The 18896-nt window shown below is 36.8% G+C and overlaps 1 protein-coding gene across 5 annotated transcripts in view; it reads right to left on the bottom strand.

The window, feature by feature from the left end:
• GLRA3 (glycine receptor alpha 3) overlaps nt 1-18896 on the bottom strand; it is a 94475-nt gene that overhangs the window by 36086 nt on the left and 39493 nt on the right. For 4 of the 5 annotated variants that reach the window (XM_071556259.1, XM_071556260.1, XM_071556263.1 and 1 more), the window contains exons 4-5: nt 6959-7182; nt 4005-4087 (exon numbers count right to left, since the gene is read on the bottom strand). In XM_071556259.1, coding sequence (XP_071412360.1) covers nt 4005-4087; nt 6959-7182 — 307 coding nt within the window. The remainder of the gene's footprint in view (nt 1-4004; nt 4088-6958; nt 7183-18896) is intronic. The other variant, XM_071556261.1, reaches the window with a different exon arrangement.

Below are 18896 nucleotides of genomic sequence, written 5' to 3' on the forward strand. Positions count from 1 at the left end.
CTGCAGAGTGAAAACCATAGGATGAGTTGTTGACAAGTTTTGTGCTACTGAAATGGAAAGGAGAGAAGCAGTATGGTTTCTACATTTTCTGGCACAGGCAGGCATTGACCTAGTCTGTCCATAATTTCTGTCACTCAAATAGATGCCTGAGGTTTCCTGGCAGATAAGAAATACACTCCAGTTCTTTCATCTTTCTTATGGTGTCTTTGTGCTGTTGTTGGAAAGGAATAATGTGTACAACATTTTCTGTAATGCATTAGTTTGTACTACTGTAGTCTGCCTACACATCTTTCCCCTTTTACAATCAACAGTTTAGAGATTGGGGGAAAGAAATTGTGCATTCAGCATCATGTAGTATGGAGTGAATTTTCTTTAACAATCCAAAATACAGGAGTGTGATTGTTTAGAAAGACTAAAAAGCCTTCATAAATAAAAATGGAAAATATAAAGACCACTGTTTAATTTGATAATAAGCATCAAATTAAAATTAGGAGGTAAGCAGGTGTTTTTCATAGTATATTATTTCTTTTGTAACTTAGTTTTTCACTATTCTTTGAAAATTCAGGAAGATTAAATGTCACATAAAATTAGAATTCAAACATATGAATAAAGGAATGCTGTGAGATAAAAGTGAAACTTATAAAAGACAGAGAAGCCTTGGCATATGAAAGAAAACCACTTCTTTCCTGGGAGATAGGCCACAGAAATAAGTATGTATCTAGCTGACATTTCTTTGTATCTTAGTCAAGCAGAATAAAGCTAAAATTATCTAACATGCCTATAGGCTGCCCTGTAGTAAGGCAAAGAAAATAGAAGAGATTATTTCATATGTGCATTTTCATTTGCTTCCTTTCTAAGATACAAAAGCAGCTCATTCTAGTTGCTGAAACCATTTGGTAAAATAAATCCTTTAAAAATAAAAGACATTTCCACCCAAATATTTTTCAGTCACTTCATGATGCAAGTGAATTACTTTTACTAGGGGCAAATACAGCTGCTTAGACTGATCTCAGAAAAAACTACATGAGCCAGCCAAAAATAAAAATGTCATTTTGGAAGAAAAGCTATACATGAATTCTCTTCTTAGACCTTTCTGTGCTGGAACAAAAGTATTGATATTGAAGGAAAGTGTCTAGTAATAGAAGAAATTATTTTTTAAAGCAGAGGCAAAACCTAAGATCTCTCTTTTACATTTAACTGTCAGTCTTTGCAATCTGGTGGTAAGATGAGTAAATTCATATTTGCACAATGTCCTAACCAACTTGGCACTCAGTGGCAACACCAGCTATGATCACCACTTTAAAGAAACATCTGTAAGCTCCTGCAAACACTGATTTTTAACCACGGTCTGATGGTCAGATCATTTACTCAGGATGTGAGAGGACTGTATTCTCAGTTTTGAAACCAAGTGTCTTCCACTTCCCCAGACAGGGCAATAACCACTAGGGTTATTGCTTTGATCCCTCTTCTTACATTGTCTCACTGTGCACCATAAAATGCAAGTCAGAGAGCCACACGAGAGTATGACACTGTGGCCTAGAAATTAGAGGTGCTTGGATGCATTCAGGCTCTCAGGATTATGTCAGCTCCTGCCTCAGGAGATTTGATGTGATGCCTGGGAAAATGCCAAATGCACCCATCCTCCTTTTCCCTTCTGTAGTTTTAAATAGAACTGGATACATTTTCTTAGCCAGAGACTCTGGAATTTTAATGTTTCTGCTCATCCTTTTCTATTTATTATAGATTGGTCAGATTTCACACTTTTTTTTTATCTAGTTACTCTCCTGCCCAGCATGTAGATATTTTTTGTAATGCTTCCAGTTTATCTATTTCCTTTCCTGTCCTTCCTCTACAGGGAAACTGGCTATGGAAGGTGAATTCCTGCTCTTGAGAGTCTAGGATCTTGGAACCTATGTCACTGTACCTATCTGCTTTGGATCTGTCCCAAATAATTTCAGGGAACTGCTGCCTTGATCTGGCTATCCTAACTGGTTATTCCATTATCAGACATGTAAGCATAGCCAGAGCTCCCACATGCTTCAAAACTTTCTGCCTCAGGCCACTTTCTTTTTTCAGTCTCTGTTTTTTTTGATGCCTGAAATTACAGGTGAAATGAATAGAGACAAGGTAATATAGGGAAAGCTTTATTACTTGTGACTTCCTTAAGAAACAAAATTTGATCCTTCTCTGCAAATAGAAGACTTTGAAGCATTCATTTGTATTTTTTTCAGATCTTCTTTTTTGAGCATTCTCTCTCTCTCTACTATATGAATGGGCAGCTGGGAATTTACTCCCACTGAATGGAATGATTAAAAACAAAACTTCAGTGAAAAATGTTCTGCTGCAAAATACAGTAGAACATCTACAGAGCTATTCAGCTAATGAATGTTGGTTCCCTGTGGTGCTGTTTAGGGGAAATGTGGTCTCCTGTGAGGTTTCTATAAAACAAAACAGATGCCTATTTTTTCAAGAATCTTCAATTGTAGTCTGACCTGTCCTCACAATGGCTGAAAAAGAGGAAAAATGCAGCTGAGTTTTATGAAGTTGTTACAGCAAAAATTACAAAACTTTTTTAAACATTTTTTTTAAAATGTGACTTTTGCTTGTTCAGTCATACATTACGATGCTCCCTCTTTAAAGTATAATTGTATAAAGTAAATATACCTGACACCAGTATGTACTCTGATACAACTGCCTCATATTAACCTTTTTTTTTAGTCACCTTAATAATACAGGTGCTATACGCTATTACTAGGATCATCTGCTTGGGTTGAATATGGAGTTTTACTTAAAGCCTAGATATGTGTAATATTTTCCTAAATTCCTTGACATTTGCAGCAGATCTCTCAATTTTTGTCAAGAAAATTTCTGCTGTCAGATTCAGCCATTGTTCTTATTTTAAAAGCCTGCTTCATAAAGTTACCATCTGTCCATTGTAATAAAAGATAGATCTGGCTTTTATAATCACCCTGAATTTTTTTATCATAGTATACCACTATTCACGCAATGAACAGTTCTGACATACTGACTGATAATTACCTTCCCAAGATTCTACTTTGCTCTAGTAAAAGAAGAAGTCAAGAAATACTTTAATCAAATTACACGTGTTGTACTTCTCATCTGTAATACACTTCAAATAATCCAGTATGTTCACTCTACATGCAGAATTATTTTTAATATTTTGAAATATTTACAGTTAGTAGAATGATAAGTCTAGATCTTTTAGATGGATGTTTCTTAATCTGTTTTGCCTCTGTCATTAATTTTCACAAACTTCAGATTGATGGAATCTTTCAAAGGATGCTTTATTTTATTTTTGTTCTACGCATCATTAAGAGGACTTTTCTGCAAGAACTCTCTTTTAAAGTCCTCTCATTTTACGGGAAATGGAAATTCCCAAACACTTCATATCACAAGGAAAATGAAAAGTTAATGCTCGTCGTGCCTTCCTCCTCACACATCCTTTGTTAGCTCAGGTCATAACAACAGATAGAATAGTTGATTTATCCTTTTGTCTCTGTGTGTGTATGTGCCTTGAAACAGCATAGCTTCTTTACACTTTTTCATCCTCTCTTATGAAGTAAGACACCAAGGAAGATGATGGAGATGATAAGTACAATATATGACAGGTTAGAAAGTGCTAATTTTTTTCATATGAAATCACATAAATCACCTAATTAAGTTATTCTTATGTTTTCTTTATGCTCTTCCATATTATTAAATTATGGTGAAACCCTATATACAGAAATTTTATATAAACTGTCACTGAGCACTTAAGTTTAGTGTTAACTTCAGATTTTCACAAAGCTGTTGATTACCAGTACAATTAAGGATGAAAGGATCTCTTCCTCTGAAAATCATGTATAATTCACAAATTCTTTTGATAAAATAGAAGATGAATTTTGAAAATTTGCTCTCGTACCACTACAAAGGTTTTTTCTACCTCCTGCATAGTTGCAATCCCTGCAAAAGTATTTATACGATAATACATTACGCAAACTTACAGCTTTCCAGCTGCATTATACATGTTTGCACATCCATTGGAAAATTTTTGAGATCCATCGGACAGGACAGTATTAAAGTCAATCTGAAAGAACACAAAAACCCATTAAAAATATACCACCAAAATGCCATAGAACTGTGCAGGAAGAATGCATTAATACATTCGAACTAATTAGAAGCGGAGTAAATGTTTTCATTTGAAAGCTATCAAAAAGAATGTATATTAGCTGAACCCATTTAACTCACTCAGCCTAGTATGACAACATGGAAAAAAATAGTACAGACTTTCAGAAAAAAAAATTTTTCAGGATGGTTTCCTAACTTTATGAGAAGCCTAAAGGAGTGCAGCAAAAGAGTGCCTTTTTGTGCTACCAACAGAATTATTGTACTGTTCCAGTATTTCAAATCCTTGACATAAAATTTACCTCCAAATTTTCAAGAATTTTGTAATGTATGTCAACTGCAAATCATGATGGCAAAGGAAATTATGTGGTGGTGTCCAGAATAAGATGTTTAAATGTCACGAGAAAGATTTGAGGTAGCATTTTATGATACTGATGGTGGACTGAAATATGCCTGTATTTTTGAACTGCAGCTGTGTTTCACATTACTCCTGATATACTCTGTGAAATACTTGGCAACGTATGGGCAAATGAGGTATTTTTACATTTTACAAAAATACACTAATTTATTTTTGCAGTTATACTCAATGGAATGAGAAAGAAGTATGTAAGAGTTTAAGGCATGTTTTCCCCCACTGGGCATGTTTAGGTATCTCTTCATCATTCATGGCTATGACTGTACCTTCATGAACCAGTTCGGTGGATAGAATGTCCTAAAAAACCTGAGGAGCTTGAATTCAGGTACTTACACATAAGGCTTTTCTAGCACGTTAATGCTGTAATCTTCATCTCTTAAACCCACTCCTCCATTTTTGTCATTGGGTCTAAAGGGAAGTGGACAGTAGGCAGCAAGACTGGCTGTGTATTTCTTTTACCTAGTTGTTGTTTTTTTTTTTTTATGCCCAAACCTTCTTGATTTGTTATAGCTGTAATTTCTGTTTAGCCTGCAAGTGACAAAGCTGCTAGAGGGTGGGTGGGACTGGGGGGAAGACTGAGGAGGAAAATCAGAACCAGGCCCTATTACCATGCTATTAAAAATAGGTCCAAATGCAAAATCTAACAAGTAGGCTGGTAATGCAGCAAGTCATTTCAGAGAAGAGGCATCCAGACTTTGTGCTTCAGTAAATATTTTAGTATTTTATATTAAGAATTCATTAAATCAGGCACTGTAACCTTCCATTATTTGCTTGTCTGAATTGTTCCAATGGAATTAGGGAAGAAGGAGACATTAGGGAATGAAAGAAAAAAGCAAATTTAGAATACTTTTTTCCTGTTTTTTTTTTCTTTTAATGTCAGCACATTAGCAATAGCATATCTCTATTCATCAAAAACTTAACTGACCGAAATGCGCATAACTAAATTAGATGCCAATAATATGATTTTAAATTTGTTTCAGAAATTGTAATAGTTTTTAATTAAATCATGACAACATAAACTTTCTGCCTTCAAAGAAACAGAGGCAATCTCTGATATCTGCTTTCATCACAGTCAATGTTTGCATTTATAATTTAATATTATAATATTTCTCATGTTTGGCTTCTTTTCCCCCATTTCACATGGCCACAAACTTGGTCTGAATCCACTGAAGTTGCAATCCAAACTTTCTTAATTTGAGTGGTGGGGTCTATGCTCTGTGTTGTATGTACCCAGAAGGATTAGGTACAAAGGGGAGGAGTTACTTGATTAGAGTGGAACAGCTGTCAGTGCCTCTTGGGGTGACAGGCATTCTGGATCTAATTGATTTAGATCTCCTTGAATCCAGAGAAGGAAACCTTTTAACTGTTTCTAGTGATAGAATACATATTGTGACACTGAAGACTCAGTATGTTCCCAGCATAGCAGAATAACCTCCTTTTTGATATGAAATGCTCACAAGAATTTTCATCCAATCCTTTCTAGCCATGTCAGCTTGAGAAGGTGCTGCCCACTTGCATTAGAAGGGGGGACGAATGAAACTCTGTTGCTGTTGGTACTTCCATGCCAATCACAAATGTTTCCTTCTTCTCTAGTATACAAACTCTTTTACAGATTCCCGATGTCTCTTCAAAGAGTCTAATTACCCATTCAGTGTCATAAAAGCAAGCAAAGCAAAGCAATAAGTAGGCAATAGTATATTAATTACAAAAAGTGTAACATTTTGCACTGCTTCAATGCAAAATATATCTCATGTCTGATGAGGCTTTAACATAATTATATCCAATGTATTTCTCCTTAGATTGGATTTTTGAAGACAGTGGTAAAATGCCTACTGATGTCTGTATCTGAATTAATAAAAGTGGCGAGAAAAAAATGAGGATAACTACATTTTGTTAATACTTGTGATTGCTGCTTATAGCTTCTTAAACCTTTTCAAAAGTTAACTTTGTACTTTTCTCTCTAATTTCAACACATGACTAATCTTTAAATGTCATACTTCCTCAAAAAGATCATGTTTCTATTTGAAGTGCAACTGCAATATCCAAAAAGGTGAAAGAGAAATAATATTGGATTGCCATGACATTGGAAGCTACAGATTGTGAAACTCATACATAGGCCAAGGCAGATTATAATATTAGAGTATTGTTTACTCTGTGCAGTTTCCTAGTTTCTCTAGGCTCAATACTTCTATGTTAAAAAAAGAAAGATACTTTTCTTATTATTTTTACTATGTGCAAGCCTTAAGAAGGATCATTTTCTATTTTAATATTAACAATGAACAGTAATGTGGACAAAGTTCTGTATTCAGAACTCACAGATGATAGTTCTGCATGACTAGCAACTGAATATATCTTTTAGCAATTCTTAGATATAATTTTGAGATTCTATCTGAAAAAATCATTTCATTAGAGACTCACCTGATGGAATAAAGTACATTTCCATTTTTGAAAATCCGTAACAATTTATTATCTGTTGTAACTTCATGAAAGTTCGCACCTTTTTCATTAGCAAAGAACAAATCAGGTTTCCAAATTGAATCCAACATGGATGGATCTAAATCTAAAGAGTCATCTGGATATTCACTGTATGCAAGACGTGGATCATTCCAATTCTGACGGAGAAAGATGTTCACTCGGTAATCCTGAATGAAAGAGAAAACAAGCCAAGCTTTATCAAGCATAGGGATTTTGCTTTTATTTCATTTCTTAGCCATGTAATCCCCTGTCCATCTGTGAATGACAAAAGAATTACTTAGCTGAGTGCCACAATGATATCTATTTATATTAGTGGGGACACAATGGATAAGAATAAAGATGCATTTCAGGACAATTGAAAAAAAATCCCAGGATAAGGAAATCTGAACTCCATGGACAATTCATATAACTCCATATAGCTCTACCCTTACCACAACTTTGCCTTGAAATGACAATGAGAAGCATAAAAAGAGCTCTATGGAGTCATATTTTGCTGCCCAATTCCTGGCAGGAGCATTCCCACTTCCCTCTCTGTCTGTGAGAATCTGTCCCACTGTAATGGAAGTCAAAACAATTTCTTTTTTTTTCCTATATAATCTAATTAGACTCACCACTTAGGCTTTCTGTGCCTCAATTCTTTACTGAAAATTGTGTGAGCAATAACTTGCCATGCAGCAGCCTGAGGAGGACACATATTCCTCCTCTGTTCCAATGTGATGGACATCATATAAAGCTTTATGAAAAATTAGCTTCATTACAAGTGGAGTCATCCTAACTTCTACAGACAGTCTTGTCTTAATCAGGGTGCATTTCCAGAAAAAAATGAAAGGAGTGCTTTAAAGTTCTTGAATTAATTTTGGAGCTGTATAAGCTTTCTGTCAGTGACATTGTATTTATGGCTGCACACTTTCTTAAAATTTTACTACTCTGAGAAAAATATTTATTTTTAAATGAAAGTGATTGTCAGCATCTTACTACCTTGTATTTAGAATTAAGACTGAGCACAAGGGCATAAGAACTATACTTTTATTTGTCATAATAGGATCGTCTTCATAATTTGAACTGCATTAATGAAAAAGATAAAGTAGAAACAAAGACATATTAGCTACAAAGGGGAAAGAGGAACTGATTGTCAAACCTCACATGACATTTCTGAATGTGACAAAAGTAAAAACATCACTTATCATTAAAAAAGGTGATGAAAAATAATTTTAACCACAAAACTTTTTAGAATAGGAAAAGAAGTGAGCAATACAATTTGGCCAATAACTATGGGTACTAGTAATTATAGGTTAGAATAGCTAGTTAGAACCCATTGGTCTAGAATTCCAGTGTTGTACCGATATTGCTCTTAGGAGACTTGAAACATGCAGACATGTAGTTGTGAGGATCATGTCAACAGACATAATAAGGGACAACAGGAACCTCAATATGCAACATTTACTCCTGAGAAACAGTTTTCCATATACAGTATCCTGCTATTTTTGTCAATTTAATTTACTCAGCTTGAATAAGAGTAGCCAAATAGGCAAAAACATGCTTGCCAAGCATTTGTTACTGATAATGAGAAAACACTGCACATTGTATAGAGAAATTCCCACTAGAGGATTTTACATTTGTGTAACCTTATACATTTTCAAGACAAAGAAAGTAAGTGAAAACTACACCTGAAGAATGAAATTGTTCAAATTTCTATTTTCAGCAGAGAGGAGAAAGGCTCTCTGTTCAAATGAAAACATTGAACATGTAATGCCAAGTGGAAAAACATAGCATTTGGGGTTTAAAAAAAATTTTAATTTGTTCAACACATACACCCCAATCCTCATCAGGAAAGGACTGAAAGACATTTCCTTTCTTTTTCATCATGGGTAGTGACAGCCTCAAGAGTCATAAAAAGTTCTTAGGAGAAGCTGCTAGCATTTTCCCATGATTAGCACCATGGCATGATGAAAACATAGCCACAGATTTGTACTTTACCAATGTAGAAAGAAGCTTCTGTTTTTGGTTTTTCTAAATGTCCTGGGTTGAGCTGGCAAAACGCCAACTGTCCAGGACAGAGAAAAAGTGTTCCTCCCCCCCCAACCAGCCAAGGGAAGAGAAGAGGGAGAGAGGGAAAAAAAACTTTCAAAACCAGGTTTATGCTGAAACTAACTACATGTGTTTATACAGAGAAGAGAAAACTAAGAGAGAACTACAATATAACACACACTTACACAAGTTATGCATATATAACAAGGAATAATTTCCCACTTTCCAATTAATACAAAGCCCATTACTCTAAATTCATAAGCACTCCAAAAGACATTCAGCAAGAAAGAGAAAGTATAACAACGAAATATTTCTACTTCCCTGAATGCAAACAAAATGCATGCAGAGGCAACAGGAGCAGGGCCTGGCATAGTAGAGGAGCTGCTAGATGTCCTCCTCTTAGTGCAGCCATGATGGAACTGACCAAGCCACTCCCACACACTGGATTTACACCCTTTGAGATGTAGTATGGTATGGAATACAAGATTATTGGCTGGAAGAAGTCAGCTGTTAGCTAGCTCAGCCCAGCTTAAATCAGCTGACAATCTTAGGCCTAGCTGAACTTTAAAACCTAAGTTTAGGCCCACCTGGCTAAACCCATAACACTAAAGTAAGCCAAAATTCTTAGACAAGCTTATGCCTCAGTGTTCATAGAACTGAATTTCTGGTGTCTTCTAAAGAGGATGTAATAACTGCTGAAATCCCCCTGTTTCTTTGCATGATATCCCTAATACCATGTAGTACCAATTTGCTTTCTGGATTCCTGTATGAAATCAAAAAGACAGGAAGAAGCTGGTTGTGGGAGCAGTGATGGTTCTATTGCCTTTCTCAGCATGGGGAATCCTTGTGCTGAAGGAAATATTTGCTCTAAACCTGGGGCACTGGGTGGGAGCACTGCAGCTCTTGGGACTTTATCTGCACTTCAGCCCAATCCAAGTTTGTATAACCTTAGCTATGTCTATTTACTTTACTTTTCTCAATAGAATATGAAAAGTTTGTGAATGTTATTACTTGTAATCCTCTGTGTAAGACAGGTGAAAAATGCATAGCAGAAAGTTGAAATGAAAAAGGAAAATGGAGATAGATAAATGATAGACTCTTTTCAAGGTTATGTTAAGTTATTCTGTATGTCAGATTGAGTAAAGTTTATTGGTTTAAATTGTTTTCAGCTTTTAAGATGAAAAAAATCCTTGTTAAATTTCTCATTGAAGCTATTTTTCATTGTTCCTTGAAAAGTCTGACTTAAATTGTCTCTCATTATTCATTAAAAAAATCCTCATCTATCAAAAGGAAAGATATAAATTTGACTGGTATTTTATGAAGGACAAGTATTCATCATCTCAGTTTAGAAATAGACATTACGAGCACAAGTATTAATTGCTTTAATCAACTAGGGTTGTTTGATGCAACCACAGACACAAGAATCAAATTGCCTGAATTATTCTTTTTTATCCTGCAAGAGGCTTACTATTCCCATGTGGCATTTACCCAAAAGGGTGACTCATAATTCAAATAACTGTGATAAGGAGGTTCCCTGAGGGGAGAGAGAAATAATCTTTTAAGGTGTGGTGACTTCCACAGCCTTGTCTGTAACCTCAAGGCTGGCATTGTCTGAGCAGCTGCTGTACCCTGGTTCTGCAGAACGAGACTGCTTCATGGGTCTGCACTTGCTTCACCTTACTTCAAAATCCTTTAGCCATAGGGGGAACTTTCTTAGAGGTTCAGGATACTTCTTATCTGCTTCATAAGGTTCAATAAAATAAAAATTGGAGATCAGGTAATTGGTCTTTGCTGCCAATGCTGAGGCTGAAGACATTATGGTCTCCAGTACTAACATTTTGATTAGCAATCTGTAAATTCTTATGGTGAAGCCTCATCTCTAGTCATGCCTGTTTGAAAGAATATGTAGAAGAAAGTGCAGAAAAGGATGATACAGGACTGGACAGGATAGTCAGTTCTGTGAGAGCAGACAGGAAAAGTTGGATTTCTTTAAACTGATACTGCAAAGGACTTCTATTAATACTTAATTGATGCCTGCCATCTGTAAATATTTTTATTTTTTATCACATCTTTGCACTCTTACTGGAGTACTGTGTACAGTTCTGGTGTTCCCAGCATAAGGACACAGAATTGTCAGAGCAAGTCCAGAAGAGGGCCATAAGGTTGATGAGAGGACTGGAGCACCTCTACTATGAAGACAAGCTGAGAAAGTTGAGACTGTTTGGACTGAAGAACAGAAGGTTGCGTGGACACTTCATAGCAACCTTCCAGTGTCTGAGAAGGGCCTATAGGGAAGCCAGAGATGGACTCTTTGTCAGGAACTGTAGTGATAGGACAAGGAATAATGGGTAAAAATTGAGAGAGGAGAAATTTAGGTGAGATATTAGGAAGAAATTTTTTACTGTGAGTGTGGTGAGACACTGTAACAGGTTGCCCAGGGAGGTTGTGGATGTCCCACCCCTGGAAGTGTTCAGAGCCAGGCTGGATAAGGTCTTGAATAACCTGGTCTAGTGGAGGAGTCCCTGCCCATTGCAGGAGGGCTGGGACTAGATGATCTTTAAGGTCCATTCCAAACCCTTAACATTCTATGATTCTATGACTGTAAGTCTGAACTGCAGCTAGGATAGTGCCTGTATCTGTGCTGTATGGCAGTTCAGCTGATGACTGCAAACCAATTGAAACAAGCTCTATGATCCACCATGAACTGTAACTCCTTAATCTGTCACGATTTACCATAGCAGCTAAAGAGAAATTAACTGTGATTTAATTAGTACATCAAAACTGTGTCAGAGTATCGAGATTTGACTAATGCCAAACGTCTCTGAGAAATGCTTTTCTGTATGAAGAGCTGTAGGGCATTTACTACAACAAACAATGTAGATATGTTCTTGATTATGTTCTCTTTATTGCAAAACATTCAAAATCATTGAATTCCACAATGTGCTAGAATATCTACTTATTTTCCATAGGTCTTAGGATGAAAACATTGCAAATGGACAGGTTTAGTTAATTTTAGTGTTATTTTGTTGAGTTTATTATCAGTATCAATACCGGATTTCAGTTTCTGTGCTCAAAAATAATAATCAAAAGTCAAAGTTAGTTAATATCTATGAAGTTTATTCTTAAACAAAATAAGTAAACATGGTACTGACCTACTGCATAATGATGTTTGTCACAGCTCCAACTGCATGTGCTAGACTACTTATTAGTTAAAGACTCAATATACTACTTCCATATTTAATGGAAGCTGTGTATTTCCAACTCCTAATGCATTACACTAAAATCACATTTTGTAACTTGTTCAGTGTAATTGCTTTTTTAAGCTTTAGCTCAGGGGCTTTTAAAATGTTTGCACTTTCAAGCAGTAGTATAAGGGATTAGATGCAAATGGACATGACAATTACATGAACAAACAACATGCACTAAGCCTCGGTCTTCATTGGTCCTTTTCATGGTCTCAGTTGACAGAAGATTAGGGGTTTCTTCTGCAAACAAATGATGTGTCCCTGAAGAAGCTTTTGTTCTAACAGCAGAAGACACTTCTTGCTAAGTGAAAAAATAAGTTTTTCTGAGATTATCCATTTGTTCACATGATTTTTTGCTCCCATATATTCCATGTTGTTATTAATGCATTTTATGTATTAGCACTTAGACTATGACAAGTTTTAATGAGTAACTGAATGGGTTAATAGAAATATTTACTGAAAACCTGTTTCACCTCCTCAGGGAAATACAGCCAAATTAGATCAAATACAATTTTGGGAATTCCATATTAATTTTCACTGCTGCCTTCCTTGTGTTGGTAGGCAAATATGACATTGTCTAGAATAGGGTAAGTAATGTAAAATAAAGGGTAAAACCAAAATAGCTCAAGTCCAGAAGCAGAGCCTGATAACTCCATCAGTTTAAACTGATAAAATTGGCTATGAAAAGGAATATATCTCTAATTTTAAACAAACTTGATCAGATGCAAGTTGACTTTATTGATATGCATGAAATGCACAGAGAGGCTTATCAGGAGAATCATGTTGTTTTAGAGGTTTTACAAGTATGCCATGGCAATACATAAAAGTTAATGTGGATTTGAGGAGAAAGGGAACAATTTTGCTAGACAAAAACATCATCTAGTGACATTTGAAAAGCCCCGAGATAATCTACCTTTTGGCTGCTGGTTCAAAAAGATGCACATCTCCTGCAATCCTAGAAAACCAGGGACTCTAAGGGATTATTAAGGTCTCACTAAATACACTTGGACAACTAAATAAAACAGATACAAATTCCATTCAGTATCTGTTTGTTCAACCTGCTCCTTTCATGAAGAAATTAACTTTGTGAACCAGTGCATATGGGTACAGATGAGTAACAAGGGAGAAAGAAGAAATTCCAAGTTGATGGGCTTCCACTAAGTCCATGATGAAGCCGGTGGAAGTACAGGTTACTCATTGAAAAGACAATTCTTACTTTGATAGCTCTCAAGTACTGTGGGTCGTAATACTACAGTAATACCAGAACAGTAGTCACAGGCACAAATCAAATATTTTCACTACATTTTGCTAAGCTAGGAAACAGCCTTGTTACCCTGTAAGGTCTAGTATAAACATTTAAAAATAGAAGTAAAACTATCAAAATTAATAATTAATCAATGTAAAGTAAAAATATATACTTTGAAAACTGTTGTTATACACGTATGTTGTGTATATTATATAATTTTATCAAGACATGCGAATTATTTGCTTTATATATTCAGTTTTCTGAAGTTGTAGAGTAGCCAGGTCCATAACATTCACAAAAATAAGGAAAAATATATTGCAAGCAAAGGAACTAATAATGAATGACTAGAAACATCAAATTTTCAATATTCTAGCCCTTCATACCTACCAGTAGTTAAACCCTTATTCGATTTAAATCTTTTATAAGAAGATAGAGGAACTTAAAGAAGATTGTGAGAGATCCTGCATATTGTAGCTCACAATGTTTGTAGATGGAAAGCAGACTAGAAATCTTCTTTAACTAATCCTGTTATGCCAATAAATTAGCTTTCATATGTTCCCATACATTTACATTCTGGAAATCCATTAATTTGTAAAAGAAATCTAGTGACTGAAAGATCCGGCAATGTAAAGGCTGCTTATTTTTTAAAGCAAGGGGATAAATTCAGATTTGACAGAAGTGCTTTGGAAGATTATTGTTTTATTAAAAACAGGTAAAGAAGAAATAGTGAATACCTGCTTTTTCTTGAATATGTGTGTTCAATATATTTATTTTTAATTCATCTTCAATATCCTCATGATTTTTTATAATGTTTTAGGTCAGTATCTGTTCACACTGTCTTAGTTTCTCACAAGAAATTCCTTGAGAAGGCAGCTGCCTCTTTTGAGTGTTTTTTTTCTGGGAAAGAAAGATATGGGATTAAATTTAGTTCTAGACAAAATGTAGATTTTAAGCCCTGAGGCCTGCCAGTAGAGATCTTTCTAAACTGTGGAGAAGTCTGCATCTTATTTGAGCTGAGTTAGAGTTAAGTTTACTTCACAGTGCCTAGTGTGGGACTATGTTTTGATTTGTGCTGAACACATGGTTGGTAGTATAGAGGTGATTTTTGTTATTGCTGAGCAGTCCCTCCACAGAGCCAAGGCTTTTTCTGCTTTCCACACTGCCACACTGATGAGGAGACTCTGGTTGTATGGAAGATTGGGAAGAGAGAGCCGGGACAGCCACCACCCATTAAGCAAAGGGACACTCTATACCGTATAGTGTCATGCTCAGTATATCTTGGGCCAGGGTGGCAGGGGGAAAGAAGGAAGGGAGGCATTTGGAGTGATGATGTCTTCCCAAGTAACTGTTTGATAGAGCCCAGCTTTCCTGGGAATGGCTGAACACCTACCTGCCTATGGGAAGTAGTGAATTAATTCCTTGTTTTGATTTGCTTTCACGTGCAGCTTTTGCTTTCCCCATTAAACTGTCTATCTCAACCCACAAGTTTTCTAGCTTTAACCCTTTCAATTCTCTCTCTGATCCCACTGGTAGTGAAGTGAGCGAGTGGGTGTACGGTACTTGTTTCCTGGCTGGGGTTAAATCTTGACAAGAGGCGTTTTTGTAGGCTTTACAGTGCAAAAAGGCCTTGGATGAAGTTGGTGAGAAACTCAAAGTCTCTGCAAGTTGGAGCACAAGATGCAGAGGCTCAGAGAAGCCTGTGAGCTGGGATTACCTGCAATTTGGAGAGTGAGAGGAAGGTGACAATCTGTAGATCTCTTTTTAGAGATCCCTATCTGGTGAATCGAAATGGCAGGGTTCTGCTTCCTGGGTAAGGTAGCTAACTAGCTGAGGGGACAAAGGGAAATACTTGGGAGTGAAAGAAGACCCAGAACCCAATTTCTGTGCTGTGGGCTGCTGCTGCTGAGGTCCATGTAATAAGTGAGATTTTGTCATAAGGGTTATTTTGTGCTGAAGAAACAAAACTGTCTGAGAGATGCTGAGGTTTATTATAGTGTAAGTTGGTATTAGAATCAAGAAGGATTTAGGAAAAGAAAAAAAAATAGAGGTCTGGCCCCACTGTTATAATGGCAGTAATGACACAGGAAGGGGCATGTCAGTAAAAAATGTTTATCAGAACACACCTTGCTGTGATCATATTAACTTTTAAAGAAAATTAAAGCCTGATTCACAGTCTCATAATACTTCTTGTTCTACCAGCCATTGATGACTACAATTGATAGGATGCTGTGTATTCTTTATGGAAAAGGAAAAAGACTGTGTAAAAACAGATATTTACAAGGTTCTTTGATAAATTGTATAATTTTATGGTTTAATTTTGAAGTATTATAAAATGTTTTCTTTTTTCTTTTTTTAATATATGATTTGGGATATATCTTTGTACTATGGCTTTGTGTACTGGCTTTCTGTGTCAGATTTGGAAGCAGTGGGAACTGTAGAGGTGGCTTCTCTGAGAAGCTACCAGAAGCTTCCTACAGGTCTGTAGAGCCAAGGCCAGCTGGCTCCAGGGCAAACCTTCCACTGACCAAGACCAAGCCAATCAGGAATCAAAGTAACATCTCTGTGATAACATTTTTAAGAAGGAATAAAACAAAACGCTATTGGGCAGATGAAATTGCCTCCAGACAAGAGCAATGCAGACACCAAGGTCAGTGGACAAAAAGGAGGAGGAGGTGCTTCAGACACTGGAGCTGAGGTTCTCTGCAGCCTGTGATGCAGACTATAGTGAGACAGGCTGGCCCCTCAGCCCATGAAGTCCACAGGGGTGCAGAGATCCACCTGCAGTCCATGGAGGAGTCCATGCTAGAGCAAGTGGATGCCCGAAGCAGGCTCTGTCCCCATGAGAGGACCATGCTGGGGCAATCTGTCAGGGAAAGAGGAGCCCAAGCAGAGGCAAGTTTTCCTGGTGGGAGTGGTGGCCCTGTGGGACATCCACGCCAGAGTAGCCTGTGCCTGAAAGACTTCACCCTTTGGAAAAATGACCCACATTCAGCAATTTGTGAAGAACTGTCTCCTGTGGGAGGGACCCCATTCTGGAGCAGGGCAAGGACGTCTCTCTCTGAGCAGCAGCAGAAACTGCGATGAACTGACCATAACCCCTATTCCTCATCTCCCTGCACTGCTAGTGGGGAGGAAGTAGAACTTGGGAAGGAGAGAGGGGTGGGAGGAAAGGTGTTTTTAAGATTTATTTTACTCGCCATTATCCTGCTCTGATTCTGTTAGTAATAATTTCAATTAATATCCCCACTTCAAGTCTATTTTGCCCATGGCAATAATTGGTGACTTATCTCTCCCTGTTCTTATCTCAACTCATGAACCCTTCATTGCATTTTCTCTCCTCTGTTCTGTTGCAGAAGGGAAAAACAGAGTGGCTTTGGTGGGTACCTGGCATCCAGTCAGAGTCAACACACTAGAGTCTTTTCAGATAAGGCAGTTTACTAAAGCAAAAGCAAAAGTTTGCACGCACATAAGCAAAGAGGAAAATAACAAGGTGTATGGATCCTCTACTCATTAGCAAGTGGTGTTCAGCTATTTCCTGGGAAGCAGGGCTTCAGCACACCTAGCAGTTTCTGCAGAAGGCGAACATTGTAAATGATGAGTGGTCTCTACTTCCTTCTCCTTTCCTTAGCTTTTATATGGTCTTTTCTTAATTCTAGTTCATTCAACAGTTATTCTAAAATTGACTGTAGCTTTTGTTTCTGTAAACAGTGTTAGTAAATTGAAGAATCATGCAAAACTGAGACTGGTTGTACTCTTACAGCAATACATGGGGATTTATGGACTTGACTGCTATTAGAGTTAATGGGAGTTATAGACAAAATCTGCATACATCATGATGAGATTAATTTCCATTGCTTAAATACATATCATGAGACAGCTATACTATTTTAAAAAGTATTACTTTTGGCCTAGTCCTTTGATTTTATATTATTTTTATAATGCCTTTACACTGGTATCTGTGTTCTTATAATTTTAGGAAATATCACTAGTGTTATATAATCTCAAAGGAGTTAATCTTCTTGTATGATTGTAAGAAAATATGAAACTTTATAAACAGCATACTTCATATAATGTGAACAGAGCCATGCAGTGGTGCCATAATCTTATTTCCACAGATCCTCAGATTTTCTACAATAGTGACTGAGTAGCAGTCAGATTGCAAATCAATTATCTTCACAGCTTTTTCTGGATAATGCTGTAATTGCTGTATCAGGAAAAAGATTTTTAGGAACAGCCTATCTGATAGCTGCTCTTCAAGCAAGGTGAAAAGATTAATACAAAAACATGAAAGTATGTAAGCAAATACTGGAAGGGATGGAAGTAATACCATGGGCTTTCATAGTGGAGTGCTATACAAATCATAATTTTCCCTTTAAGAAAAAGAGCAGTCAGAGAAAGAAGAACCAAGGTAAGCAAGCATAGGGAAGTGGAAATAAGAGGTGTGAACTGTTCCTCAGCTTTTCTGGGAGATTGGATGGCTGTAGGTAAACCAAGGATGTAAAAGGGAAGACCTCATTGCAGTCTACAACTTCCTCATGAGGGGAAGAGGAGGGGCAGGCACTGATCTCTTTGCTGTGGTGACCAGTGACAGGACCCGAGGAAATGGCCTGAAGCTGTGTCAGGGGAAGATTAAGTTGGTTCTTCACCCAGAGGGTGATTTGGCACTGAACAGGCTCCCCAGGGAAGTGGTCACAGCAGCAAGCCTGCCAAAGTTCAAAAAGCGTTTGGACAATACTCTCAGGCACATGGTGTTACTCTTGGAGATGGTCCTGTGCAGGGTCAGGAGTTGGACTCGATGATCCTTGTGGGTCCCTTCCAAACTCAGCATGTTCTATGTTTCTGTGATTCTGTGTAAATTGGACTAAAGGTAATGTCTCCTTTGGAATAAGAAGATAAAGATTCTGGAAGAACCATTTGAGTTTTAGGTGGCATTAGAACAGGTGATGAATAGTATTATATATCAAAACTGCCTGCAGGAGCAAGGGCTTGTGCTGATGGTGCAGGAGGTCACTTCAGGTCTTCTGTTGATAATAGTTGCAGTAAGTGGCTATGAAGAAATGGAAAGCTTTGTGTCTATAAACTGAGACGTTCATCTTTCTGTGTTGTACAAACTGCTTTGTAAAATCTTTAACAATGCTTGTTAAAATGGATCAGAGAGAATGATAAAATTATTAGCTCTAGTATGTCTGCAGGAGCTGATTATAGCATCTGTCCTGTAAAATTTATCTGTTTTACATAGAACAGAACAACTACTTGTGGGCTTAGAGTACTAAGGCAACTGTAGGCCTGAATTCAGTCTTTTCTTCAAATGAGGTAAAAAATATTTGAAGCTAGATTTCCCTTGATGTAAGCAAAAATTTGT

This window comes from Pithys albifrons, chromosome 5, assembly GCF_047495875.1.
Source record: "Pithys albifrons albifrons isolate INPA30051 chromosome 5, PitAlb_v1, whole genome shotgun sequence".
NCBI classification, from domain to species: domain Eukaryota; kingdom Metazoa; phylum Chordata; class Aves; order Passeriformes; family Thamnophilidae; genus Pithys; species Pithys albifrons.